Source organism: Phaseolus vulgaris, chromosome 11 (assembly GCF_051622355.1).
Source record: "Phaseolus vulgaris cultivar YP4 chromosome 11, ASM5162235v1, whole genome shotgun sequence".
NCBI lineage: Eukaryota > Viridiplantae > Streptophyta > Magnoliopsida > Fabales > Fabaceae > Phaseolus > Phaseolus vulgaris.
In genome coordinates, this window is record NC_143508.1 from 24,372,226 (window position 1) to 24,399,467 (window position 27,242).

At 46.0% G+C, this 27,242-nt stretch overlaps 1 protein-coding gene across 1 annotated transcript; it reads right to left on the reverse strand.

Annotated features, from left to right (window-relative positions):
• Nucleotides 1-6,369: 6,369 nt before the first annotated feature.
• Nucleotides 6,370-7,338, reverse strand: LOC137838290 (uncharacterized). Its single transcript, XM_068647540.2, has one exon. The coding sequence runs from the start codon at nucleotides 7,336-7,338 to the stop codon at nucleotides 6,370-6,372; it is 969 nt and encodes a 322-aa protein (XP_068503641.2).
• Between the last annotated feature and the right edge of the window lie 19,904 nt (nucleotides 7,339-27,242).

The window sequence follows — 27,242 nt, forward strand, 5'->3', positions numbered from 1 at the left end:
TTAGGCTTTAGTTAGGAGCTTTAGGAGGGGGGGTGTATTAGTAGATAGGTGTAGGTGTAGTTTTTGGGAGGTGTCATAGTAGAAAAAGGTCACACCTCCCATGTGACTTGTTTTTGGTGGGAATTTCAAATGAGTTTATTTGAAATTTCCCACCTATTTTTCAGCACCTTAGGCTATAAATAGAGGTGCTTCCTTTGTAAAATTCAAATTGGAATTAATCTAAGAAAACTCTACTCAAATTTTGAGTGAACTTTGGAGAGCTTTTGGAGCCTTCTTCTCTAGTCTTATCTTGATGGATCAATGGAGTCCTCAAGTGGCGGCATCACTCTTATCTAGGAGCATTCCACACTTCTAGTGGCGAGATCATCCAACATTCTTCCATCTTCATGAGCACTCTCTTCTCCTTCCTTTCTTCTCTTTCAATTGTTCTTGTTGTCTTGTGTTCTTGAGTTTTTTTGGTTTGGTTTTTCTGTTTTTCCAGCACCTATGTTCTGTTCTTGCCTTTTAATTTCAATTCTGTTGTTCCTTTTAGTTTCTCTTCTTTTTTGGTTCAATTTGACTAAAATTGGTTCATCCAAATGAGTTTGGGATTTGGTACTAGTTTTTGGTGAGTTCTTGTCTTAGAACAAATGATCCAACTCTAAGAAAAGTGCCTCTATAATGTCCAACTCAAGGTGATTCCTAAGAAGGTCAAGAATCATTCTCTATATGGCTAGTGGAATCACATCAGACAGGGATCAAAAAGCCAAGGAACTGAGCGAGAAGGGCAGGGAGTTGAACGAGTCTGCAGCAAAGCTTGCCGGGGCGCTTGAGGAGAACGAAAAGCTGAAGAAACAAATCGAAGAGCTCGACCTTAGCACCGCGAATGTTCTGGCTTCTGGGTTTGGTGCGGCTTTGAAGCAGTTTGCTTGTGCTTACCCTGACTTGGACCTTTTTCAGTTCTCGGTTTGCCATGAAGTGGTAGATGGCAAAATTGTACCCTCAGATTAACATTTCCACTTGCCGTTCTGTTTGAAACATTCTGATAACTAACTTTTGTTTATGTGCGATGAATTTGTTTGAAGTGACTTTCTTCTCACCCGAACTGCTCAGATTCTTGCACATGCCTTTGCCTTTATCTGTTGTATAGTTATCTGATCTTTTTGTCTTAAAGAGATGGACTTAGCACCAGTCGGTGCTTAATTCTGTGAAAATCAACTTAACTGAAAAACCGTTAGCTCGTAGCCATAGCATTTAATGTAAGATTACTTACGGGACAGTAGACTAAGGTCAATCTTGTTATCTGAAATATTGTTCGCCTGAACCGCCAAGTGTTTTGCACGTTTCTGCGCCACCGTTTTCTTTCAATTGAAATACCTTTGCTTGAACTTTGAACTTTGAATTGTTCGCGCCTGAACTCGCTCAAGGCGAGGAGGACTTTCTTTGGCGCCTCTCCTTTGCCCAGGGGTTGCATCTATTCTTCCTCCCCTGGATGCGCTGGGGACTTTGCACTCTGTTCTTGCCTGAACTCACTCGAGGCGAGGAGGTCTTTCTCTGGTGCCTCTACTTTGCCCAGGGATTACATCTCCTCTCTCCCCTGGATGCACTGAGGACTTTGCACTTCGTTCTTGCCTGAACTCGCTCGAGGCGAGGAGGTCTTTCTCTGGTGCCTCTACTTTGCCCAGGGATTACATCTCCTCTCTCCCTTGGATGCACTGAGGACTTTGCACTTCGTTCTTGCCTGAGCTCGCTCGAGGCGAGGAGGTCTTTCTCTGGTGCCTCTACTTTGCCCAGGGGTTACATCTCCTCTCTCCTCTGGATGCACTGAGGACTTTGCACTTCGTTTTTACCTGAACTCGCTCGAGGTGAGGAGGTCTTTCTCTAGTGCCTCTACTTTGCCCAGGGGTTACATCTCCTCTCTCCCCTGGATGCACTGAGGACTTTGCACTCTGTTCTCGCCGAGCGGTGATGAGAACTAAAAACTTTATACTTGTGGCTCCAATCGCCGGTCGGCGATGAAGGCTTAGAACTTTATACTCGTGCTTCAGATCGCCAGACGGCGACGAGGACTTAGAACTTTATACTCGTGCCTCAGATCGCCAGACAACGACGAGGACTTAGAACTTTATACACCTGCCTCAGATCGCCAGAAGGCGACGAGGACTTAAAACTTTATTCTTTAAAACTTGTATTTGATGTGTACGATCTGAATTACACAAAGGCTATGAAATCTCTTTCCAAAACTTTAAAACCAATAGCATGTGAACTTAATGAATCTTGGAAACTTAAAAAAGAAACCTTCTTTATTGGGTGACCTCGTTAAAAAACTCTCTTTAGGGAAAAAGAGTGCCCCCTTGAAAAAACCGTTCTAACTGAAACTACTTTAAACTGTACAAGCTAATCGCTACTTACAATGCTTTTAACTGTAATAAAACTTGAGATGGGTGGCGTTCCAAGTGCGAGGCATCGCCCCTCCTTCCAGTGTCTCCAGGCGGTAGGCGCCGTTCCCGAGTGCTTCGGTTATTCTAAACGGTCCTGTCCACTTGGGCGACAATTTGTTCTGCATCTCGTACTGGTGGGCCTTCCTCATCACCAGGTCGCCATCTCTGAATTGCCTTGGTTTCATTCTGGAGTTGTACTTGCGTTCAACTCTTCTCTTTACTGCTTCAGCCCTCACCCTCGCTTCTTCCCTGACCTCATCCAACAAATCCAGGTTCATTCTCCTTTTTGTGTTAGAGTCTTCTGTCATGAAGTTCTGGAATCTCGGCGAGCTTTCCTGGATTTCGACTGGGATCATCGCATCGCACCCATAAACCAAGCTAAACGGGGTTTCATGGGTTCCCGATTGCTCAGTGGTATGCAATGCTCATACTATACAGGGAACCTCTTCCGCCCAAGACCCCTTTGCCTTCTCCAACCTCCTCTTCAAGCCTCTCAACAACACCCGATTAGCTGACTCCACTTGCCCATTTGTTTGTGGGTGCTCCACAGAAGCAAACACCTGTTGTGTCCCAATATCCTCGCACAGCTTCTTCAACAGGTGAATCGCAAACTGAGTCCCGTTATCTGATACCAGGCGTTTGGGCACACCAAAACGACACACGATGTTCTTCCACACGAAACTCTGAATCTTGTGCGCGGTGATTTAGGCCACTGGTTCTGCTTCGATCCACTTCATGAAGTATTCGATTGCCACGACCAAATACTTCATTTGCCTGATCGCCAACGGAAAAGGTCCCAGAATATCGATTGCCCACGTATGGAACGGCCAGGGGCAGTAGATTGACTTTAGCTCTTCTGGGGGGCCTTGTGCCAATCAGCGTGTTGCTGGCATTGCTTGCAACGCAGGGCGTATCTTTTGCAATCTTCCCTCATGGTTGGCCAATAATAACCTGCACGGAGAGTTCTTGTTGCCAGGGCTCGACCTCTGATGTGACTTCCACAAATCCCCTCACGGACCTCAGCCATAATTCTCATGCACTTTTCTCCATGCTCGCATACTAAAAGGGGGTGTGTAAACCCAAACCTGTACAGCTCACCATCGATTAGGGTGAACTTGCTTGAGTTCTTTTTTACCTTCCTGGCCTCCGTCGGATCCACTGGGAGAACGCTATCCGCCATGTAGCGCTGGTATGGTGTTATCCATGTATCTGGTTCGTGGATAGCGCAAATTTGTGTCATCCTCGCCTCTCCTACTGGGTGCGCTCTAACTCTTGGCATCCTCAAAGTCTCTTGAGTTAAAGATATGTGACTCCTCGCCATCCCTTCCATCGACTTACAAACTTGAAGAACCTGGTGGTCTACTACGAATGCTCGAGGTGTCTTCAGAGTTTCCTGTATAACGGTCCTTTGCCTGCCCCCCTTGCCTGAACTGGCGACCTTGGCTAGCAAGTCAACTCGGGCATTATGCTCCCTTGGTACGTGCACCACCTCGAACAAAGCAAAAGACCTCCTCAGCTCCTGCACATACTCCAGGTAAGCTGCCATTTGCGGATCCTTGGCCTGGAACTCGCCGGTCACCTGCCCAGTGATTAGCAAGGAGTCACTCTTGGCCATCAGCACTTTTGCCCCCATCTCTTTTGCCAACAAAATACCAGCGATCAATGCCTCATACTCCGCTTGATTATTGCTGGCTTTGAAGGCAAACCTCAGAGATTGTTCTATTAACACACCGTTGGGCCCTTCCAAAATAACTCCAGCCCCGCTACCCAACTGGTTGGACAACCCATCTACCGAGAGTACCCAACAATCGTCGCTCCCGGCGCTCTGCGCTGTTTCAGAAGATAGCTCAACCACAAAGTCAGCGAAGATTTCCCCCTTGATCAGTCCTCGGGGCTCATACCTGATGTCAAATTCTGACAACTCCACCGCCCATTTTACCATCCTCCCAGCTACATCCGGTTTCTTTAGAACCTTTTGGATGGGCAAGTCAGTTATCACCCATACTGCGAAGCTTTGGAAGTAATGACGTAGCCTTCTTGCCGAGAACACAACTGCCAGTGCCGCTTTCTCCAAGGCTTGATATCTCACTTCTGGGCCCTGCAACACCTTGCTGACAAAATAGACAGGTCTCTGGATTTGATCCTGGTCTTGGACGAGCACCGCACTCAGGACCCTTTCGGTGACGGTAAAGTATATCCTGAGGGGTGTTCCTACTTGAGGTTTCCACAGAACCAGCAAGCTCGCCAGGTACTCCTTGAGCTTCACGAAAGCCTCCTCACATTCCCTCGTCCAGACAAACCTGTTATTTCTTTTTAAACACTGGAAATACGGGTGGCCTCTTTCTCCACTAGCAGACACGAATCGCGACAGTGCGGCCACCCGACCTGTAAGCTGTTGCACCTCCTTAACAGTTGCGGGGCTCCTCATTGGTAAGATGGCATCACACTTATCAGGATTTGCTTCGATTCCTCTTTCAGTTAAGAGGAAACCTAAAAACTTCCCTGCTTCTACTCTGAAAATGCACTTCTCGGGGTTCAGCTTCAGTTTGTACTTGGCTATTGTAACGAACAACTCTTCTAGATCAGCAACGTGCCGATTTTTCTCCAATGATGTCTCAACCATGTCGTCGATATAAGCTTGCACGTTCCTCCCTAGCATGGGTGCAAGCACCTTATCCATCAGCCTCTGATACGTGGCTCCCGCATTCTTCAATCCAAAGGGCATCACCCTGTAGCAGTAGCACGACCTTTCCGTCATGAAGGCGGTCTTTTCTTCATCCATGGGATGCATCTTAATTTGATTGTACCCCGAGAAGGCGTCTAGGAAGCTTAACAGCTTGCACCCTGATGCGCTGTCCACCAGGGCATCTATGCTTGGCAAAGGATAGGAATCTTTTGGGCATGCTTTGTTTAGATCCATGAAATCGACGCACATTCGCCATTTCCCGTTGCTCTTCTTCACCAACACCACGTTTGCGAGCCATTCTGGATACTGTATCTCCTTGATGTGGCCCGCGGCGAGGAGTTTCTGTGTTTCCTCTCTGATCGCCTGTCTCCTTTCTTCATTGAACTTCCTTCTTCGTTGTCGGACTGGCTTGACTTGGGGGTCCATTGCCAAACGATGGGACAAGAAATCAGGATTGATTCCCGGCATATCTGAGGCGGACCACGCAAACGCATCCAGATGTTTACTTATTACCTTGGCGATCTGGTTTTGCGTCTCGTCGTCCAAGGTCTTTCCCAGTTTAAATGTTTTCCCGCCAATCTCCTTCTCGAGCCAATCCTTGACCGGCTGGGGCCTCCTTTCACTCGCGATGATCGCCTTCGCGATTCCCGACACCCTGCCGGCCTCCGGGCGGTTCTCTTCTCTCTCCATCTGAGCGGCGTCCTCGACATCTGACATCACCGTATCCTCTTCGGCAACCACTTCAATTGTCGTACCCGCTCTAGGGGGTGGCGTTGTGCTTACGTGGCACACTGATCGCTTATTCTTGAGGCTGTTTTCGTAGCACTTCTTTGCCTCCTTTTGATCAGAGCGGATGGTGATGGCCACCCCCTCCATTGAAGGTAGCTTGGCCTTCATGTGTCTAGTGGAGGGCACAACTCCGATCCTGTTAAGTGTTGGTCTTCCTAACAGGATGTTGTATGCTGAAGGAGCGTTCACAACCAGGTATCTGATCTTCTCTGTTCGCGAGGCCGCCCCATCTGTGAATGTCGTTCTTAACTCAATGTACCCCCTGACCTCCACCTGGTCGCCAGCAAATCCGTATAGGCAACCCCCATACGGCCTCAGCTGATCTGTGGACAGCTGCAACTTTTCAAAGGTCGGCCAAAACATCACATCCGTCGAACTTCCTTGGTCGACTAACGCTCGATGGACCATCCTTCCCGCCGTGACAAACGAGATCACAATGGGATCGTTGTCGTGGGGCATAACATCCCTGAGGTCTTATTTGGTAAACGTAATGTCCACATCGGACGAGTGATCCTCAAAAACCTCTACTGAAATTACGGACCATGCGTACTTCTTACGTTGTGACGCGGTACACCCACCCTCCGAGAATCCACCAGCTATGGTGTGAATCTCGCCGTGAACGGGCACCTCGTGCTGCTGTCCCTCGCCGCTCGCTGGTTGTGAACCTGACGATTGCCCTGTCTGCTTCTCCGCCAGATAGTCCTTTAGGAAGCCACTCTTTACGGGGTCGTCCAATTGGTAACCCAACGCCAAACAGTTGTTAATGTGATGTCTGAACGCCTCGTGGAATTTGCACCATGATTCCTTGTGCAGTCCCAGCACCTTGTCAGATTTTACCGGTGGCCTCAACCTGTCGGCTATGTTGGGCACCGCGATGAGATCTTTGAGTTCCATCATAAAGTTGTGTCTTAGTGGCCTACTTCCTTCTCTCCTCCCTTCTGCTCGACCCCTGGGTTGGGTTCTCCTTGTTTCGTAGGTGCGCTTCCTATCTGGGTTCTTTCTTTCTGTGGTAGCTTCGTGAACCCTAGCGGGTTGCTTGCGTATCTGCGCCCTTGGTCGTGCAGGTGCAGCGGGCATGCACTTCTCGTATGTCTCGCCCTCTGAGGCAATGTGCTCCAACGCTTGTCGCCTCACTTCAGCAAAGGTCTTGGGAAGCTTGCAGTTAAGCGACTTACCGAAAGACCCGGGTCGCACCCCGTTCCTGAATGCGTATACAATCATGGGTTCATACGTGGTACCCACCTTCACCACCTGCGCTCCAAAGGGGCTTATGTATTCCTTCAAGGTCTCACCTTGGAATTGTTTCACGTCGAAAAGGTCGTACGAAACTGGGGCTGGGGCTGGGGCCCTGTTGGCTAAATACTGTTCTCTGAACAGTCGCGAGAGCTGGGCGAAAGACATGATGTGGCCCTCTGGAAGGCTGATGAACCAATCCATAGCCATTCCCGTCAACGTGCTCATGAAAAGCTTGCACCTCGCAGCGTCAAAACCGCCTACCAACAACATCTATCGCCTACTAACAACATCTATCTGTGGAACGCCGTGAGGTGTGCCTCAGGATCCTCCACCCCTGTGAAGGTCACCTTGGGCCCCGTGACGTACTGGGTATCGCCGTCTCCAGGATTGCCTACGAGAATGGTGTTGTGAATTCTCTAGGTCGGGATGCAGCCTCAGGCTCATCTCCACCGCGCCATCCACGGCGCAACTCCTCGTTGGTACGATGGAGTTCATCGTTTCTTGCTTGAGAGGCTACAAGATCCGCTCGCATGCGCTTTTGCTCCACTTTCGAGGTCGTCATTGCGTCCTGCAGCCCTTGCATCATGCCCATGAGTTGTTGCATGGTCATTTCTTCACTCCTAGCGCGTGTTGGTCTCGTGGTCATGACTTTCTGGAAATTTTCTTGACTTGTCTAGGTCTTAAGAACTGGGACTGAGAATCCTGTGTGGTGGGACTGACGTTTTAGATCGGCCCCACGGTGGGCGCTAAATGTTCCGGCCAGCTGACCGGGATCGCCTCCGTACGTGGCTTGTCCTCGCGGGCTAGGGCACCTTCGTTTTGCTTCGTCTGTGAGTACTTGAAAAGAAGTGAACAAAGGGGCGCCCTCGCGGCCGTTTGCACTCCGACGATCAAGTCAGCTAGCGAGAAACATCAAAAACTGCACTTAATGAATGAAATTGTGTTGCCCTAATTGCCTTGTGCTCACAGTGGGTGCGCAGCGGAAACAACTAAGGTTTGTGCTTTGTGTAACTATCAGAATTAGGTCTAAACTCGGATCCCTTTCAAGTGCTCCCAAGGTCCCTCTTTATACATCTCTCATCATTAAAGCGCATTGAAAGCGTATAAAAACATTCCTTGGAATATACGAATCTTAACTTACTTAACACGTACCTTGGCAAACTTACCCTAAAACCTTTAATGAGCACGTGGGCATTGCCACGTGCCCCTCTGACTTGATCGTTATTCTGTGGAGAGGGTCCCACAGCGCTGCCATCTAGCTTAGGGTTAGTCTATCGTGTGAGCCCTCTTCTCTGCGAAGTGCTTCTGTCACGTGGGTTGACTTTTTGGGTGCCGACTCGTGCGCCCTAATCACTAGTCACTCGCCCCGGGGGTGTATCTACCTTTCTCTTGTATCATGCACGTGGTTCTCCCCTAGTCATGGCCCTCTCATGGGTCGTATCTGTCCCAGGGTCTCCCAGCAGTGGCGTGGATACTTCACGAGTCAGGTTTATCCCCTTCTGGTACTAGAACCTATGGCCTTGAAGCCACCTTTCTCTTCTTCTTGCTACTGTTCTGAACTGTCGAGGCCCAATGTCTTTTTTGGGCGATGCCCCTCTTAGGTGACGTCCTTGCTTGGGCGATGTCTTTACTTAGGCGACGTCTTTCTCTTGGCGATGTCTCTTCTTGGGTGATGCCTCGAGCGGTCGACCTGTTGACTTTTCTTCCCTGGGTCCCTTGAGGGATCCCACCACGTGTTTAATCTTGACTTCTGGTCAACGCCCGGGGACGGGACGGTACATCACCTTTCTTTCTTCGTTGGATTCTTCTGCCACAAAGCTTAGGAAATGCGGGGAACTCTCGTGGATCTCCACTGGGATCATAGCGTCTGACCCATATACTAGGTTGAAAGGAGTCTCCATGGTGGAAGATTGAGGCGTGGTGTGGTAAGCCCACACGATCCTTGGTACTTCTTCTGCCCACGCCCTTTAGCTTTCTTAAGCCTTCACTTCAATCCCCTCGGAAAAATTCTATTTGCTGACTCTACCTGCCCATTCGTCTGGGGTGTTCGACTGATGCAAACACTTGCTTGATTCCTACCTCTGCACATAGCTTCCCCAACTATTGGTTCGCAAACTGAGTGCCATTATCTGAGATGAGATGCCTTGGCACCCCTAAACGACACACAATGTTCTTCCAAACAAAGTGATGTACCTTATGCGCAGTGATCTGTGCCACTGGTTCTGCCTCTATCCACTTCGTGAAGTACTCGATGGCGACTATCAAATACTTCACCTGCCTTATCGCCAGAGGGAAAGGCCACGGGATATAAATCGACCTCAGCTCTTCTGGAGGCACCTTGTGCCAGTCAGCATGCATCTGACACTGCTTGCATCGCTGGGCGTATCTCACACAGTCTTCTCTCACTGATAGCCAATAAAACCCCGCGCGAATCACATTGGAAACTAGTGATCTTCCCCCTACGTGGCTTCCACAAATCCCCTCGTGGAGTTCTGACATGATCCTCGTACACTCGTCGCCACTCACACATGTCAGGATTGGGTGCGTGAACCCATGCCTAAATAGCACTCCATCAATGAGAGTGTACCTTGCAGAGTTTTTCTTTATCCTCTTTCCCTCTCCAGGCTCTGCTGGGAGAGTCCCATCTGCAATGTATCGCCTATAAGGTGTCATCCACGTATCCCCTTCTTCTAAGGCACACACCTGCACACGCTACTCTTCCTCGGGCGAGGCCGCATAGGCGCTGATGCGGGGTGTCCTCACCATATCTTGAGTCAGAGAGCGATGGCTCCTTGGATTTCCTCTCGCTGCGCTAATGTGAAGAATGTCCACCGTATTGCTTGCCTTGAAGGCGAAGCGTAGGGCTTGTTCGATCAACACCCCGTTAGGCCCCTCTAAAACTATTCCCCCGCCGCTTCCTTGTTGATTGGAGGACCCATCCATTGAGAGCATCCACTGTGATCCTAACTCCACCTCTCGAAAGGCACCTCCTGGTGAGAGCTCTGCGACGAAATCTGCGTAGACTTGCCCTTTAATGGATCCCCTGGGTTCGTACTGGATATCAAACTCTGACAGCTCCACCGCACAGCGAACCATCCTTCCAGCTACATCTGGCTTCTGAAGTACTTTCTGAATGGGGAGGTTCGTCATCACCACTACTGTGAAGCTGTGAAAATAGTGGCGGAGCCTCCTGGCCGAGAACACTACTGCCAACGCTGCCTTCTCCAACGAATGGTACCTCGACTCCAGGCCTTGCAAAGCCTTGCTTACAAAGTAGATGGACCTCTGCACTTGATCCTGCTCCTGGACCAGCACAGAACTGATAGTCCACTCAGTCACATCGACGTACAAACGAAGGGGGACACCTGCCCGTGGCTTGCAAAGCACCGGCGGCGTCGCCAAGTACTCCTTTAACTTGAGGAATGCTGCTTCGCACTCATTCGTCCACGCAAAACGGCTATTCCTCTTGAGGCACTGAAAGTAGGGGTGGCCCTTCTCACCTCCAGCAAACACGAACCTTGACAAAGCTATCATCCGCCCAGTCAGTTTCTACACTTCTTTCACTGAGGTTGGGATCCTCATGGCAATGATGGCTGCCCACTTATCAGGGTTCACCTCTATTCCCCTTTCCGTGAGCATAAAGCCTAAGAACTTACCCGCCTCAACCCCGAAGACGCACTTCTCGGGGTTCAACTTGAGGCGGTACTTTGATATGGTGACAAACAACTCTTCCAGATCCGCTGTGTGCCGCCCCTTGTCCTGCGAGGTCACCACCATGTCGTCTATGTAGGCTTGCACGTTCCTTCCCAGCATGGGTGCAAGGACCTTGTCCATTAGTCTCTGGTAGGTGGCGCCTGCGTTCTTCAGCCCAAACGGCATCACCTTGTAATAGTAACTGCACGTCTCCGTCATGAACGTCGTTTTGCTCTCATCCCTTGAAAGCATTTTTATCTGATTGTACCCCGAAAATGCGTCTAAGAAGCTCAGCATCTTGCACCCTAAGGCGCTATCCACCAATGCATCGACGCTAGGTAAGGGGTACGAATCTTTAGGGCACGCCTTGTTTAAGTCCGTGAAGTCGACGCACATTCTCCACTTTCCATTCGCCTTCTTCACCAAGACGATGTTGGCCAGCCACTCAGGGTATTGTATCTCCCTGATGTGCCCAACTCTTAGCAATATGCATTCCGTCCTTTACGATGAGGCTCCTTTTTTTGTTGAACTTCCTCCTCCTCTGTCGTACAGGGCGAACCTTGGCGTCCATGGTGAGGTGGTGGCACAAAAAATCTGGGTCGATTTCTGGCATGTCTGAGGCGGTCCATGCGAATGCATCTAAGTGGCGCGAGATCACTACTGCCACTTCGTCTTGTTCTTCCTGGCTCAACAAACGCCCCAGCTTGAATATCTTGCCACCAATCTGCCTCTCCACCACGTTGTCTACTGGTTAGGGTCGCCTATCTCGCACGCTCTCTGCACGAGACTCGTTTTTGCAATCTTCTCCTATAGGCGTCGCCTCATCGACTTCTCCCATGGGCGAGTCCCCTCGGATACCTCTTTCATGGGCGAGACCTCCCCGTGTGTTTTTTCTAAGCGCGCATCTTCCCTTGGTGTCGCCTCCGCGGGTGAGGCCTCGACAGGCGTCGCCTTCACAGATGTCGCCTCTTCTAAGGACTCCACCTCCACCGGCGTAGCTGAGATGGGCGATTGTTCAAGCACCATGAACACACCTTTCTTTGTCTTTAAGCTATTTTCATAGCATTTCCGGGCCTTCACTTGATCAGATTTGATCACAATGACCATGCCACTAAGATCTGGAAACTTCATCTTCATGTGGCATGTGGAGGCCACCGCCCTTAGTCTATTTAGCGCTGGCCTTCGCAACAGGATGTTGCAGGCTGAATTAGCATTCACGACTAGATACCGAATGCTCTCGGTACGCGACATCGTTCCATCAGTAAACGTCGTCCTCAGCTCCAGATAGACACGCTCCTCAACTTGGTCCCATATGAACCCATACAAGCATCCAGTGTAGGGCCTCAGCAAGTCAGGGGACAACTGCAACTTATTGAACGTCGACCAAAACATGACATCTGCAGAACTGCCCTGGTCGACGAGAACCCTATGCACCTTTCTCCCAGCTGTGACAACCGAAATGACCACGGGGTCATTGTCATGTGGGACAACATCTTGTAGGTCAGCCCTTGTGAACACAAGGACTGACTACCACTGATCATCTGAACCCTCCTCAACAACTGAGTTCACTGCCCTCACATACTTCTTGCGTTGAGAGGCAGTGGGTCCTCCTCAAGAAAAGCCACCAAAGATGGTGTGCACTTCTCCATGGATCGGCATTTCATGCGCTTGATCCTCCTCTGGCACTGCTAGAGCTGCGGTCGTAGCAGACCTAGCAAGATAATCCTTTATAAAGCCATTCTTCACGAGCTCATCCAACTGATGGCCCAGCGCCAAGCAGTTGTTGATATGGTGCCCAAACGCCTCGTGGAACTCGCACCACGAGTCTTCATGAGGTCCCAGCACCTTGTCAGACTTCACTGGTGGCCTCAACCTGTCAGTTATGTTGGGCACAACAATGAGATCCTTCAGCTCCATCACGAAATTGTGCCTTAACGACCTATTTCCCTTCCTCACTTGCCTGTTCCCCTCTGTTGCCCCCTTGCCTGAGGCCTCCTCGCCTCGTATGGGCACTTCCTGTCTTGATTCTTCCTTCCCGTTGTGGCCTCGTTGACCCTGGCGGGTTGCGCACGCGACTGCGCTCTTGGGCGTGCGGGTGCGATACTTGTGAGCTTCTCGCACACCTCGCCCTCAGAGGCGATGTGTTCCACCGCGCGACGCCTTATCTCAGCAAAGGTCTTGGGGCGGCTTCATATGATCGATTCACAGAAGGGTCCAGGGCACATTCCTTTCCTGAATGCGTAGACAATCATAGGCTCCTCTGTGGTACCAACCTTCACCACCTGCTCTCCAAAGCGATTGATTTATTCCTTGAGGGTCTCACCCTCATACTGCTTTACATCGAACAAGTCGTACGAGACCGGTGGTGGAGCCCTGTTTGCTAGCTACTGCTCCTTGAACAGCTGTGAAAGCTGTGCGAAGGAGGAGATATGGCCATTCGAAAGGCTAATGAACCAGTCCATGGCCATCCCAGTCAAAGTGCTCATGAAGAGCTTGCATCTTACGGCATCGGAGCCGCCTACCAGCATCATTTGCGTGTGGAACGCAGTGAGATGTGTTTCGGGGTCCTCCATCCCCGTGAAGGTTACCTTGGGCCCCACGAATGTGTTGGGGATCACCGTCTCCAAAATCGGCTGCGAGAACGGCGCAGAGAACTCCCTAGGTGTTGTGGGACCCTCGGGCTCATCCACGTCGCGTAGCCCTGAGTTGTCGCGCCATTCGCGCTGCAACTACTCATTCATGCGACAGAGCTCCTCATTTCTCGCCTGAGACATCGTGAGATCCGCCTGCATGCGCTCTTGCTCAGCCTTCGATGCTGCCATTGCCTCTTATAGTCCCTGCATCATATCCATGACCTACTGCATGGTCATCTCTTCGCTCTCAGTGCGTGTCGAACCTTGCCTCGTGGTCCTCATCTTCTGCGGTTCCTTGAAACTTCTTCTAACTGTTGCGGCGGTTTTGACAAACTCTTTGGTGGAAACGAATGAAAATGTTGGAAACTCGAACTGAACAGGCTGATCTCTAAAACTGCGACTGCAAATCCTTTCACACTTGCGGTGGGAGCTGATGTTTTAATTCGGGCACCACGGTGGGCGCCAAATGTTCCCGCCGATTGACCGGGAACGTCTTTGTGCGTGGCTTCTACCCGCGAGCTAGGGCACCTTCGTCTTCAACTCATATCTCCTCCTTCCTCCGCCGTGAGAACCTGAAAAAAAGTGAACAAAGGGGCGCCCTCGCGGCCGTTTGCACTCCGACGATCAAATCAGCAAGCAGGAAACATCAAAAGAACACACCTACGTATCGGAGCATCGTGAACGAATGCTCTAAAGGCGGTCGAATAACTGAGTAACTAATTTCTCTCTAATTGCTTGTGCGTACTGCGGGTCCGCAAGCAAGCAACTAGAGTGTGTCAAACTGAGTCTGGGATCCTTGTCTCAAACGCCTAAAGCCCCTTTTAAACGTCTGAAGCAGTTAAAACGTCTTAAAGCGCATTTAAAGTGTTTAAAAACGTTCAACGCGTTTAAAACGTTCAAAGAATTTAAAGCGTTTAAAGTGCTTTAAAGCGTTCAAAACGTAAACTGAATAAAAACGTACCTTAGCAAACTTTCAGGGAAACTTATACACCTTGATGTTTCAGTAGTTACTGCCATGTGTTCTTCTGACTTGATCGCTATTCTACGTGGAGGGCCTTTTAGCGCCGTAACCCAACTTAGGGACATTCCATCGTGTAAGTCCTCCTTCCTCAAAGTGCATCTGGACCAGGGGGTGACATTCTGGGTGCCAACTCATGCCCCCCAGCCTCTAGTCACTCGTCCTAGGAGTGTATCTACCTTTCTCTCGTACCACGCACATGGTTCGCCCTTGGGCATGGCCCTCTCATGGGTCGTATCTATCCAAGGGGTATCCCAGAGGTGGCATGGGTACTTCACGAGTCAGGTTACCCCCTACTAGTACTAGAATTACGGCCTTGGAGCCACCTTTCTCTTACTGTTCTAAGGTACCGGGGCCCAAGGCCTCCTCGTCCGTACCTTGGCCCCTTGTGGTGTCGCCCCCTCTACGGTCTTTCCTACCCGTGGGTATCGGGGAGTAACACCGTCGACGCCTTAACCTGGCGACGCCTCACCCGGGAGACGCCTCATCCTGGCGACACCTCATCCTGGCGATGCCTCAAGCGGTCAACCCGTTGACTTTCTTCCCTGGGCCCCCTTGATGGGTCCCACCATATGTGTGACTTTGGCCTTGACTTTGACTTTGGTCAACGCCCGAGGACGGGACGGTACAGAAGCAATATGTCCATAGCCTAAGCATTTAAAACATTTCTTACTAGATGTTTTAGTTGGTGACTTAGGCGTGGAATTGGAAGTGGAAGGCTTAGAATCTCTAGGTTTTAAAGTAGAGTCTTTAGAAGGAAACTTTGAAAAAGATTTATTTTTGTTTATCCAAGAAGAGTGGTAGTAGCCATCATGAGAAGAATTTTTAAAAGCATTTTTCCTTGCAATTTGAGATTCAACTTTGCTAGCAAGGTGAACTAAAGTTTGTAAAGAAGAATATTCTTGAAGCTCTACCACATCTTGGATGTCCCTTCTAAGACCACTAACAAATCTAGCCATTTTAGCTTCTTCACTCTCATTCATATCAACTTTAATTAAAAGCGTGTCAAGTTCTTTAAAATAATCATCCACACTTAGCGTGCCTTAACGAAACTGATCCTACCTGTTGACCAGAACGCTGGAGCTTGCCTCATCAAACTTGGATCGACGTGTGCGCCGCTTCAACCTCCGTCCTTCGTCGCGATCCACCTCAAAAACCTGCAAAAGAATAGAGCGGCGCCGCTGCGGCCGATCGCACTCCAACGCCCAAGTCAGTGACTGAACCACCAATTACTAAGAGTAACACTCAAGAACTCTCTCAAGGAACCGTGAACCAGTTCTCTCTCAGTATTCTCTAGAACTCGCAAGCGTAAAGAAGACAATCTGAACGTGCGTACCTCAGAAGTTCGTTGGGAAACCCTTATATACCTGGACACTTTCTCTCTCCTGGCAGTTACAGACCTGGACACGTGGCTCGCATCCAACTGTACACGTGCCATCATTTGGAGCCTCCTTGACTTGGGCGCTACTTCTGACTCTCATTTGGCTAAGTTACTTATGCATGGTACTACCCAGTGCATAGTTGTCCTGGAGTGCGATCTCTACTGGATTGGCGAGCTAGGGTGCCTTCGTATACACCTTCCCTGTGGTCTCGCCGGCCGCCTTCATAATCTGCACTTCCTTCATCTTCGGCGATGTGCTTGCTCCGGCGATCCCTAATCACTTGGTCGCCTGGGTTTACATCTGGCGACTTCATCTTCAACCCGGTGATCGGAGCACGCCAACTTAATAACTGGAGATCGGAGATCGGAGCACGCCAACTTAATAACTGGCGACTACACGATCCTCCCGACCTCCTTCCCTTCTGCCAACCTGGCGTCTCATCAACACGCCTATACAATAGCTTGATGCCACGTCATCACTTCCGACTACCAGGGCGGTACAGAAACCTTTGGAGTTTCAACAATAGGTCTTTCCTAAAGTGTGGAGGAACATATCTATCATGTAAGCAAGCTTTTAAATCGTTCCAAGAAACCACGGTCGACCTCTTGTTTAGCCCATTGTCCATGAGAGTTCGATGCCACCATTGCATGGCATAGTCTAAGAATTCTAAAGAAGCTAGTCTAACCCTTTGATCGTCTAAGACCCCATGTACAATGAGAGCTGCCTTTTGAGGTGAGTAAGGTTTAAATGATTTGCCACTAGAAAGATTAGCCATGATAATAGAAAGCACAAAACACAAAGAGCAAACAATTAAAGAAGGTTGTTAGCAAAAATATAGCAAAGTAAAGCTTGCTGGAAAAGGCCAAAAGAATGTACTCAAACCACTCCGAGAAATTATTTATGTCCTTACTCAAGAACAATTCACCACAAAACTTAGAGGAAGCAAGAAAGACAAGCAAGAAAAAGTATAAGCAAAAGAAGCTAAACCAAAACAGAATTAAAAGAGATGAAAAAACTGGAATAGAATATGAAATAAAAGACAAGCAAGAAAAAATAAGGCACACAAGGAAAGGCTAGCACACAAAAGAAACCTAAAGAAGAGTACTAGAATAGATGAGAAAAACCGAAAACAGTGTTACTGGAATTTGTGTAAAAACTGTGCGTGACTTAAAAAATTTAACTGGAACTGTATAATGCAAACTAGAATCTGAAAATTAAACCACTGTAAATTCAAGATGTTATATAAAAATTGGCACTAGAATCACTCAAAAACAGTAAGCCAATTAATTGTGATAAATTTTCTAAAATCACTGCCACTTTACCGTATTTTCCGTTCTAGGGTTGCACATTGTATGTATTTCATTTATCATTTTTTTTTATATTTAATTTTGCTATAATTCTTTTTTTAAATCTTTTATAACACCTCAAACTACTTAAATCCAGAATTTCATAATTTTCCAGTAACCACAGAAATTAGGAGAAACATGACTTGACAAAACATGTATGGATTCAAAAATTAAAATGACTCAAGCACAATGAAGTAACAACAATTAAAACAGCAAGAAATACTCAAATAAAGCAAAAAAAGAATCACTTAACACAAAAACAGAATTAAAGTGTCCAGCAACTCAAAAAAAATTTGCACACAACCTAAGCTCTAGATACCACATGATGTGAGTTGGATTGACACTAGACAAGAAACAACATATTAAGGAGGCTTAAGGACAATTGAATGGAGGATAATGCCATCCAAATGAAGAGTCAAACTCATAAGAATCTTGAGTGTCATGTCCTTAACACAAACATATGGCGGAATTGAAAAGGAAAGCAAGAACAACTCAAGAACACAAGTAGAAACACAATTAATTCAGGTAATGGTTAAAACCAAACAGAATTGAATCATGAATTAATCCTACCGAATGAAATCAACAAAGGAACAAGATGCACCGAATAGAAACTTAAGACAGCACATAGAACAAGAACAAACGGTAGAAATTGAAGAACAAGTTAAACTACCGATTGGAAATGGAAATGGAGATGAAAGGAATAAGACTTAGATGGATGAAGATCAGTTGGAATGAAGTTGGAGATGAACACACCACTTGGTGATGGAAGCTCCAATATGAGTGTATGGTTGCCGCCATTTGTAGCCCTCCAAAAGCACACAAGATAAGACTAGGAAAGGAGATCAAATCTCACAAAGCTCTTTCTCAATTTGAGTAGAGTTTCTTTTCATCAATTGTCAAATTCTCAATTTACAAGAGCTAGCCTCTCTATTTATAGTAGAAGAGGGCTGAAATGAAAAGCTAATCAAATTCAAAAGTTCCCTCCAAATGCAAATGAATTTCGGCGCCTATCTAGTCATGATGCAAGTGTGACCAACTTTCTATTTTCGGCACCTCCTAAAGTGTTTCTACACCCTCCCCTAAGCTATTCACACTCTTTATTTAATATCCATACCTCCTAAACTATACAAGAGAAATTACAAGAGTCATCAAATGATGCTCTGCACCCAATGCTCTAGCCATGCTCCTAGTGATCCTTTGGGCTTGTGCCCCCTCTTGGGCCTGGGCTACTTAGGCTTGGGTTTGAGATGCCTCCTCTACTTGGTTTCCATCAAAGATTGGACGAGGTATGCACAGCAGTGCAAACAGTGCCAACAACACGCTGTGATGAGAATCAAATAAAGGAGGCTTTTATTAATGGAGGAAGAGGACATCCACCCTCACATTTGAAGTTCTTCCTTCTAGTCTTCTCAAAATTAAAAGAAGACATAAAATAAAGATGAGGCCCAAGCCCAAGCCCAAGAAGGCCAAAGCCCAAAGAGCCCAAGTCCATCCCATGAGGGGCAAGGCCAAGCTTTGAAATACTCTTGTATAGTTTTAGGAGGTGTGGTTATTAAATAAAGGTGTGTGAAAATGTAAAATAAAGTCACATTGTCCATGTGACTTAGGAGAGTGGTGTAGGTATAGTTTTTGGGAGGTGTCATAGTAGAAAAAGGTCACACCTCCCATGTGACTTGTTTTTGGTGGGAATTTCAAATGAGTTTATTTGAAATTTCCCACCTATTTTTCAGCACCTTAGGCTATAAATAGAGGTGCTTCCTTTGTAAAATTCAGATTTGAATTTTATCTAAAGAAACTATACTCAAAATTGGAGTGAGCATTTTGAGAGCTTTGAGCTTCTTCTCTAGTCTTATCTTGAAGGACCATGGTTTCCTCAAGTGGCGGCTTCCACACTCATCTAGGAGCATCCATTCTTCTAGTGGCGTGATCATCCAACCATTCCTCCATCTTCATGAGCATTCTCTTCTCCTTCCTTTCTTCTTCTTCAATTTGTTCTTATTGCCTTGAGTTTTGAGTTGTTTTTGTTTCGGTTCCTTTAATTTTCCAGCACCTATTTTCTGTTTAGTTTTTAAATTCTGTTCGGTTCTTTTGTTTTGAAGTTCAATTCTGTTCGGTTTGTTCTTTTCCTTCTCCTTTGTTGATTCAATTTGACAATATTTGGTTCATCCAAATGAGTTTGGGATTTGGTACTTGTTTTGGTGAGTTCTTGATCTTAGAACTATGATCCAACTTCTAAGAAAGTGCCTCTACATTTTCCAGCTCAAGGTGATTCCTCAAAGTGTCAAGAATCTTGTTCTATGTGGCTATTGGAATCACATCATGTGGTATCATGAGTCTTAGGTTCATTCTTGTTTAATTGTTGAGTTGTGTGCACTTTATTTCAAGAGCTCTTTTTAATTTCTTGCAATTTAAGTTTCTGTTTTAGAATTTTAATTGAGTATTCTTGCTGTTTTTTTTCTTTTGCTCCAAGTGTTTGTGGAAAGGTTTATGGCACTCATAATTCTTATGAGTATGGTTGCTCTTTTGGAATGGCATTATCCTTCCTAGAGTTTACCTTAAGCTTCCTTTCACTTGTTACAATTTGTGTTGTGTCTTTTAATTTTTGAATCATGTCAAGTTGTGTCTTAGTCATGTTATTCCATATATGTCATTACTTCTAGTAGTACTTTTATTGTTTTGATTGTTTCTTGCTTTGGTGTCATATAATTTTCTGAATTGATGTTGATCCTTTGTGCATTTTCTTTTTAGAATTGAGTTCATACTTGTATTCTAGACCTATACAAGTTCCACTACATCATTTTCTATTATGTCTTTGCTAGTTCATCATCCTGTTTTTTATTCCTATTAGGATTCCTCTGTTTCTGAAAAAAGTGCTTACTGTTTTTCCTTATTGCAACTGATTTACGTACTGTAAAATTCTGAAATTCTGGATTTAAGATATTCAAAGTGTTAGAAAAGAATAGAAAAAAGAATCATTCAAAAATATGAAGTACACAAAAAATGATAAATAAAATAAAAAAAGTGTACATTTCTGCCGAAAAAAATACGGTAATCTGGCAGCGATTTTGAAAAATTTATTTCTCTCAATTGGCTTACTGTTTTTAATTGATTCCAGTGCCATTTTTGAGTTAACATCTTGAAGTTTCTTTGGTATAAATTTCATAATCCAGTTCGCTCTATAACGTTCCAGTTAAATCAGTGAATATCAAACACAGTTTGCATTAAAAAAAAATTTCCAGTAGCTAAATTTTTTTGTTTTCTTCATCTACTCTAGTGCTTTTCCTTAGGTATTCTTTTGTGTGCCTACTTTTCTCATTGAGTTCTTTATTTTCTTGATTGTCTTTCATTCTTACTCTTTGAGTTTGTCTTACATATAGTATTCCTTTTGCAATTACCTTTTCCTTGCTTATACCTTTTCTTGTTTGTCTTTATTGTTTCTTTGGTTTTGTGGTGGTTTGCTCTTAAGATTGGTGTGCTTGCTTTGACATATTTCATTTGAGGATTCCAAGGCCTCAAGATCAGATTGGAGCAAGAACATTATTTCTTTGAGAGTGATATCTTTTTCAGCCTTAGTTCACTTCGGCAGTTTCATTACAGCTCACTGTTTTTGCTAATTTTTAACTTGTTTGCTGTTTTTGTGTGTTTGCTGTTTTTTATTTGCAAAATGGCTGGCTATTCAAGTGGTGCATCTTACAAACAGCATTCTCCTTCCAAAGCTTCAGTCCTTGGTGAAGAAGAACATAGAAGAAGGAGGCATCACCATCATTCTCATGAAGAGAGCTATAACCGTGACCAAAGATATCACCAAGTGTTCAACATTGCTTGTAAAAAAGTCCCTAGTTTTAATGGTGATAGTGATCCTAATGTGTATTTAGAATGGGAGACTAAGGTTGACCATTATTTTCATGTGTATAAGGTCCAAGATGACCAAAAACTTAGATTAGTTTCTTTATCCTTTTTGGGCTATGCCAAAGAATGGTGGGATAAAATTGCAATGGACATTATATATCGCAAGAAACCTCCCGTGGTTTCTTGGAATGCTTTGAAAGAGTGTATGCGCGCGAGGTTTGTTCCTCCTTCTAGGAAGGAACACTTGTTGAAGTTCCAAAGGCTTCCTCAAGGACATAGGATGGTAGATGAATACTTTAAAGATTTTGAAACAACTTTGACTAAAATGAATATGCATGCTAATGAAGAGTCAAAGATTAAATGGTTTGTACGTGGTTTGAAAAGAGATATTAGAGATTTTGTAGAATTAAAAGAATATTCTTCTTTAAAGAGCGTGTTTCGCAAAGCCATCAAGGTAGAATCATATCTTTTGAACAAAACTTTCAAAAATACTCATGATGATGATTTCTACAACTCTTCTAGGAAGGATGCAAACAAAATTTCTCCTTCCAATTTTTCCAAACAAACCATGTTTCCAAACAAAGTTTCTACTACAAATCTTTCTACTCCTAAGTCACCTACCAAAACTTCAAATATCAAATGTTTTAAATGTTTAGGTTTTGGGCACATAGCTCTTCATTGTCCACAAAAGCAAATCTTAAAGATCAACAAGGTAAAACAAGACCTAACTCACCCACCTACCACAAGTAAACAAGAAAAAGACAAAGAAGGCCAAGTTGACATGGGTCTTATCCTTTCACCTCCAAGGTGTTTTCCTTCCTTATCTTTTTCATTACCCAAGGTTCCTATTTCACCACCATCTTGGTTAAAAAATGTTAGGGATGATTTTTTCATACCTCCTAATGGTTGTCACCATTTAAGAGGTCTTTTTCCAAAACATCACATCATTCCCAAACAAATTTTTCCAACTTGGTCGATTTATAGAACCTCCTTTTCTGAAATCCCATTATTTACAAATGCTAAGTCATGTTTACATTTTTCTTCAACTTTTAATTGTAAAACTAAACTGACTTTGTTATATGCAGGGATTCAGAATTCGTGGACGAATTCTCTCCAACTCGAGGAGTATGATGAGAATCAAATAAAGGAGGCTTTTATTAATGGAGGAAGAGGACATCCACCCTCACATTTGAAGTTCTTCCTTCTAGTCTTCTCAAAATTAAAAGAAGACATAAAATAAAGATGAGGCCCAAGCCCAAGCCCAAGAAGGCCAAAGCCCAAAGAGCCCAAGTCCATCCCATGAGGGGCAAGGCCAAGCTTTGAAATAATCTTGTATAGTTTTAGGAGGTGTGGTTATTAAATAAAGGTGTGTGAAAATGTAAAATAAAGTCACATTGTCCATGTGACTTAGGAGAGTGGTGTAGGTATAGTTTTTGGGAGGTGTCATAGTAGAAAAAGGTCACACCTCCCATGTGACTTGTTTTTGGTGGGAATTTCAAATGAGTTTATTTGAAATTTCCCACCTATTTTTCAGCACCTTAGGCTATAAATAGAGGTGCTTCCTTTGTAAAATTCAGATTTGAATTTTATCTAAAGAAACTATACTCAAAATTGGAGTGAGCATTTTGAGAGCTTTGAGCTTCTTCTCTAGTCTTATCTTGAAGGACCATGGTTTCCTCAAGTGGCGGCTTCCACACTCATCTAGGAGCATCCATTCTTCTAGTGGCGTGATCATCCAACCATTCCTCCATCTTCATGAGCATTCTCTTCTCCTTCCTTTCTTCTTCTTCAATTTGTTCTTATTGCCTTGAGTTTTGAGTTGTTTTTGTTTCGGTTCCTTTAATTTTCCAGCACCTATTTTCTGTTTAGTTTTTAAATTCTGTTCGGTTCTTTTGTTTTGAAGTTCAATTCTGTTCGGTTTGTTCTTTTCCTTCTCCTTTGTTGATTCAATTTGACAATATTTGGTTCATCCAAATGAGTTTGGGATTTGGTACTTGTTTTGGTGAGTTCTTGATCTTAGAACTATGATCCAACTTCTAAGAAAGTGCCTCTACATTTTCCAGCTCAAGGTGATTCCTCAAAGTGTCAAGAATCTTGTTCTATGTGGCTATTGGAATCACATCACGCTGACTGGCACAAGGCGCCTCCAGAAGAGCTGAGGTCGATCTATAGCCCATGGCCATTTCATACTTGAGGGATCGACATTCTGGGCCCTTTTCCTTTGGCAATACGACAGATGAAGTACCTTGTGGTTGCCATAGAATATTTCACAAAGTGGATAGAGGTTGAGCCAGTAGTGTAGATCACGACCCACAAGATCCAACACTTTGTGTGGAAAAACATAGTGTGCCGCTTCGAAATCCCAAAACGGTTGATGTCAAATAATAGTACCTAGTTTGCAAGCTAGCAATTGGGTAAGTTATGTACAGAGTTGGGGGTAAAGCAGATGTTCGCATCTGTCAAACACCCCCAGACGAACGGGCAGGTCGAGTCTGCCAACCAAGTTCTGCTCATAGGTCTGAAGAGAAGGCTAGATAAAGCCAAAGGGAACTGGGCAGAAGAAGTTCCTAGAATTGGGTGGGCTTACCACACTACTCCCCAGTCCACAACCAAAGAAACACCCTTCAGCTTGGTGTACGGTTCGGACGCGATGATTGCAGTGGAAATCTAGGAGAACTTGCCTTGTTTTCAAAACTTCGTAGTTGAAGAATCCAACGAAGAGAGAAAGGTGAACCTGGACCTACTGGACGAAGTAAGGGAGGAAGCGCGAATTAAAGCCGAAGCCTTGAAAAGAAGGATGGAGTACAAATACAACTCCAAGTTAAGACCTCGGCAGTTCCAGGTCGTCGACCTGGTGATGCGAAAGGCCAACTCGTACCAGCTAGAGAACAAGTTGTCCCCCAAGTGGACTGGTCCTTTCAGAGTGACAGAAGTCCTTGGGAATGGAGCGTATAGGCTCGAGACATTAGAAGGTGGGGCAATCCCTCGCACTTGGAACGCGACCCACCTCATGTTTTATTTCATTTAAGTTTTTTGTATTGTACACAGTTTTAGGTGACACTCTTTTTCCCTTGTTAGGGTTTTTTAACGAGCCCACCCAGTAAAATTTCAGTTATTCAGTTAAGAAATACGTTGTCCAGTACAGTTAATGAACCTCTCCCTTGAAGTGATACGCTAAGGTCGGGAATAGTATGGTTCCTCAATGAACCTCCCTCTTGCGTAAGTTCACCAAGGCTGAGAATAGTATGGTTCGACAAGTTAATGAACCTCTCTGTTGAAGTGATACGCCAAGGTCGAGAATAGTATGGTTCCTGAGTGAATCTCCCTCTTGTGTGAGTTCACCAAGGCTGAGAATAGTATGGTTCGACTAGTTAATGAACCCCTTCCTTGAGGTGATACGCCAAGAACGGGAATACTATGGTTTCTCAGTGAACTTCCCTCTTACGTAAGTTCACCAAGGCTTAGGATAGTAGGGTTCGACAGTTAAAGACTTGTCCCTTGGCATTTTACAGCAAGGTTGCGGTCACTTGTTCAGACCTGTCCCTTGACTTCGTACATCAAGGTTGCGATTAGTATAAACCTCCCTTGCCCCATGGGCGAGGACGAGGTCGGGTGCGAATCGTTCACTTGGGTTAGAAACACCAAGGTTGGGAATAGTATGGTTCCTCAGTGAGCCTCCCTCTTGCGTGTGAACGCCAAGGTCGAACAGTATGGTTCAAAGGTCAGATTCTCTATTGCCCTCACGAAGCAAGGTCGAGGATAGTGCGGTTCTCCAATGTTACTAACAAGGCATGACCAATGACCTAAAGAAGACAGAGAAGAGTTTAGCAGGGAGACCTTCCCCTCACTTTGCACAAGAAAGATCAATAACAATAATCCTTGAGCGACAAAGGTTAAGCTTGTTAAGGGACCTACGCACGTATTACCAGTGCCTTGAAGACAATAGAGGGCAAGTAAGGTATAGAAGTTAAAGCATGTTACCTAAGAGGCGAACCTATGTCAGAAGCGTTGTTAGTCAAAATTGATGCAAGTAAAGGCAGCAAAATGATCAAGACAAAGGCAGTTGAAGAAAAAGCAGATGCTAAGAAACGTTTATATAATATTTACAAAAGTACGAGTCATCAAGAAGACAAAATTACAAGCTAGCAACTCTCTAAGCACAGTTGCCCACCAACAACACATTTGGACTCATCAAAAGGAGAAAGATCCACCTCATGATGAATGCAGAAAACTGAGTTATAGCATCTTGGAACCCCTCACCATAAGCATCGACATCATCGTTGTTGAGCTCCTCTTCCGTCTTCTTGAAGAGCTCGATCTTTTCAGCCAGCTCCCCTTCCACCTGCCCTAGACGGACTTCCCGTTGGGTGGCCCTCTCCTCTAGTTTTTCCATCTTGGTTTGCATTCCCTCAACCTTCTCCTCCAGGTTGACCACCTTAGGCAAGATCTTCGCTTCCAATTGGACGGCTTCTTAAGACTTCTCAAAGAGAAGCCTCTTGTCCTCCTTTTCGGATTGACGAAGACTCCCCAGCTCCGCATACATAGCGGTTTCGCGGTTAGAGAAGGCTTTGGTTTTGAGGGCTAACTCCTCCTCCAGCTTCATCATCCTAGCCCGCAAGTCTTGTGCTTCTTGCACCTTACTCAGCGACAAGTTGGACGCGACAAGGAAGTCTCCAAGGCCTTAGGCCACGCGGGCTTGAAGAAGGTTGCTATCCAAACTTTCCACCATCTCTTTGTCTTGGAAGTGCTTAAGGGCTTCTTGGAGAAGAGCAGGGAGCTCAGGAGTGGGAGACGGTTGATGATCTTCGGGAGCACTCTCCCCCCCGTCTTCAATCACGACAAGGTCACGAGAGGAAGAGGTGCTTGGAGGATTGTCCATGAAGGTGGGAGTGAGGCCGCTAGACGTAGAATGTGAGGGCGCCATGGCATCATCCGACCTGTGCCTTTTGAAGACAAGGTCAGATCCAGTCTCCTCGCCCTTCGAGCCAGTCTCCACCACCACCCCCTTTCGCTTGTCAATACGGGTTGGTTCAGTCGAATCGGGGGCAGAAGTAGTTGGGGAGGAGCGTTTGAAGTTCCCTTGCCAGCAGCAGCAACCCTCCGCTTGGCGAGCAGCTCGGGCAACTTCTTTTTCTTATCTGCATTAATGGTCATGTCTGCACAAAAACATCAACAAGGCATAAGAAGATGGCTCCACACCACAGGAAGTTAATAAACAATGAATAGATAAAAGACAAGAATGGTAAAAGTACCAATATAGTTCTTAATAGCTTTGGCGCAAAATTCAAGCTTGATCAACTTGGCGGTGTCAAACACCACTCCCAAGCCTGGGAGTAGTTGACACATCTCACGATCTGGCGGAGTTAGGTCCTCCAGACTCCTTGTCTTTTTTAGTCCAGGCTTATCCACCCAGGGAACCCATCAATGAGGGTGGGGCCGTGGATGCTACAACAGATCTTCAAGAACTTCTTCTTGGATGCTGGAAAAGGGCCAAGAGGGGCCTCCCCGCCAACCCGTTGAAGCTCAGCCATAACTTCTTTCCCAGGTTCTTGGCCTCGAAAAAATAGAGGAAGACATTGACGGAAGGAGGATGCCCCAGGTAGTTGCAGAGGATCGTGAAGGCTCACACAAACGCCCAACTGTTGGCATGCAGTTGGGTCGGGACCACGTTGACCTCGGTAAGTAGAGCGCGCTCAAACCCCGTGAAAGGAAGGTGGAGTTTGAGCTGCTTGAAAACTGTGGTGTACATGAAGAAGAAAGGCTCGTTGGGATCCACCCGATCATCAGCGCACACAGGGACCCCTTTCCTGCAAGGGAGGACCTTCAGGTATACGTCAAGCTCTTTCCTGAAGACATGAAATTTCTCCTGGGATTCGCTTTGTTTATATGTATGAATGTCTTCACGGCTGTTCACCTGAGAGGTCTCAGCAGGAGGGCTTTAGGAGCCCAGTGGTAAAGGGCTTTGTAGTTAACAAGGGGTGGAGGGTTTGATGTTGTTTTCGTTCTGGCCATCTCGTGAAAAGCTAAAAAAAGAGAAGAGAAAGGAAGAAAATGAGGGTTCAAAAGAAGACGAAGACGCGACCCAGAAAGCCCAGAAAAACAGAGATGCGAAGCGTAAAACAGGGGAAATGAAAGTGCAGAAAAACTAAAATGCAGAAAACGTAAACAGTCTCAGAACAGTTATAGCATG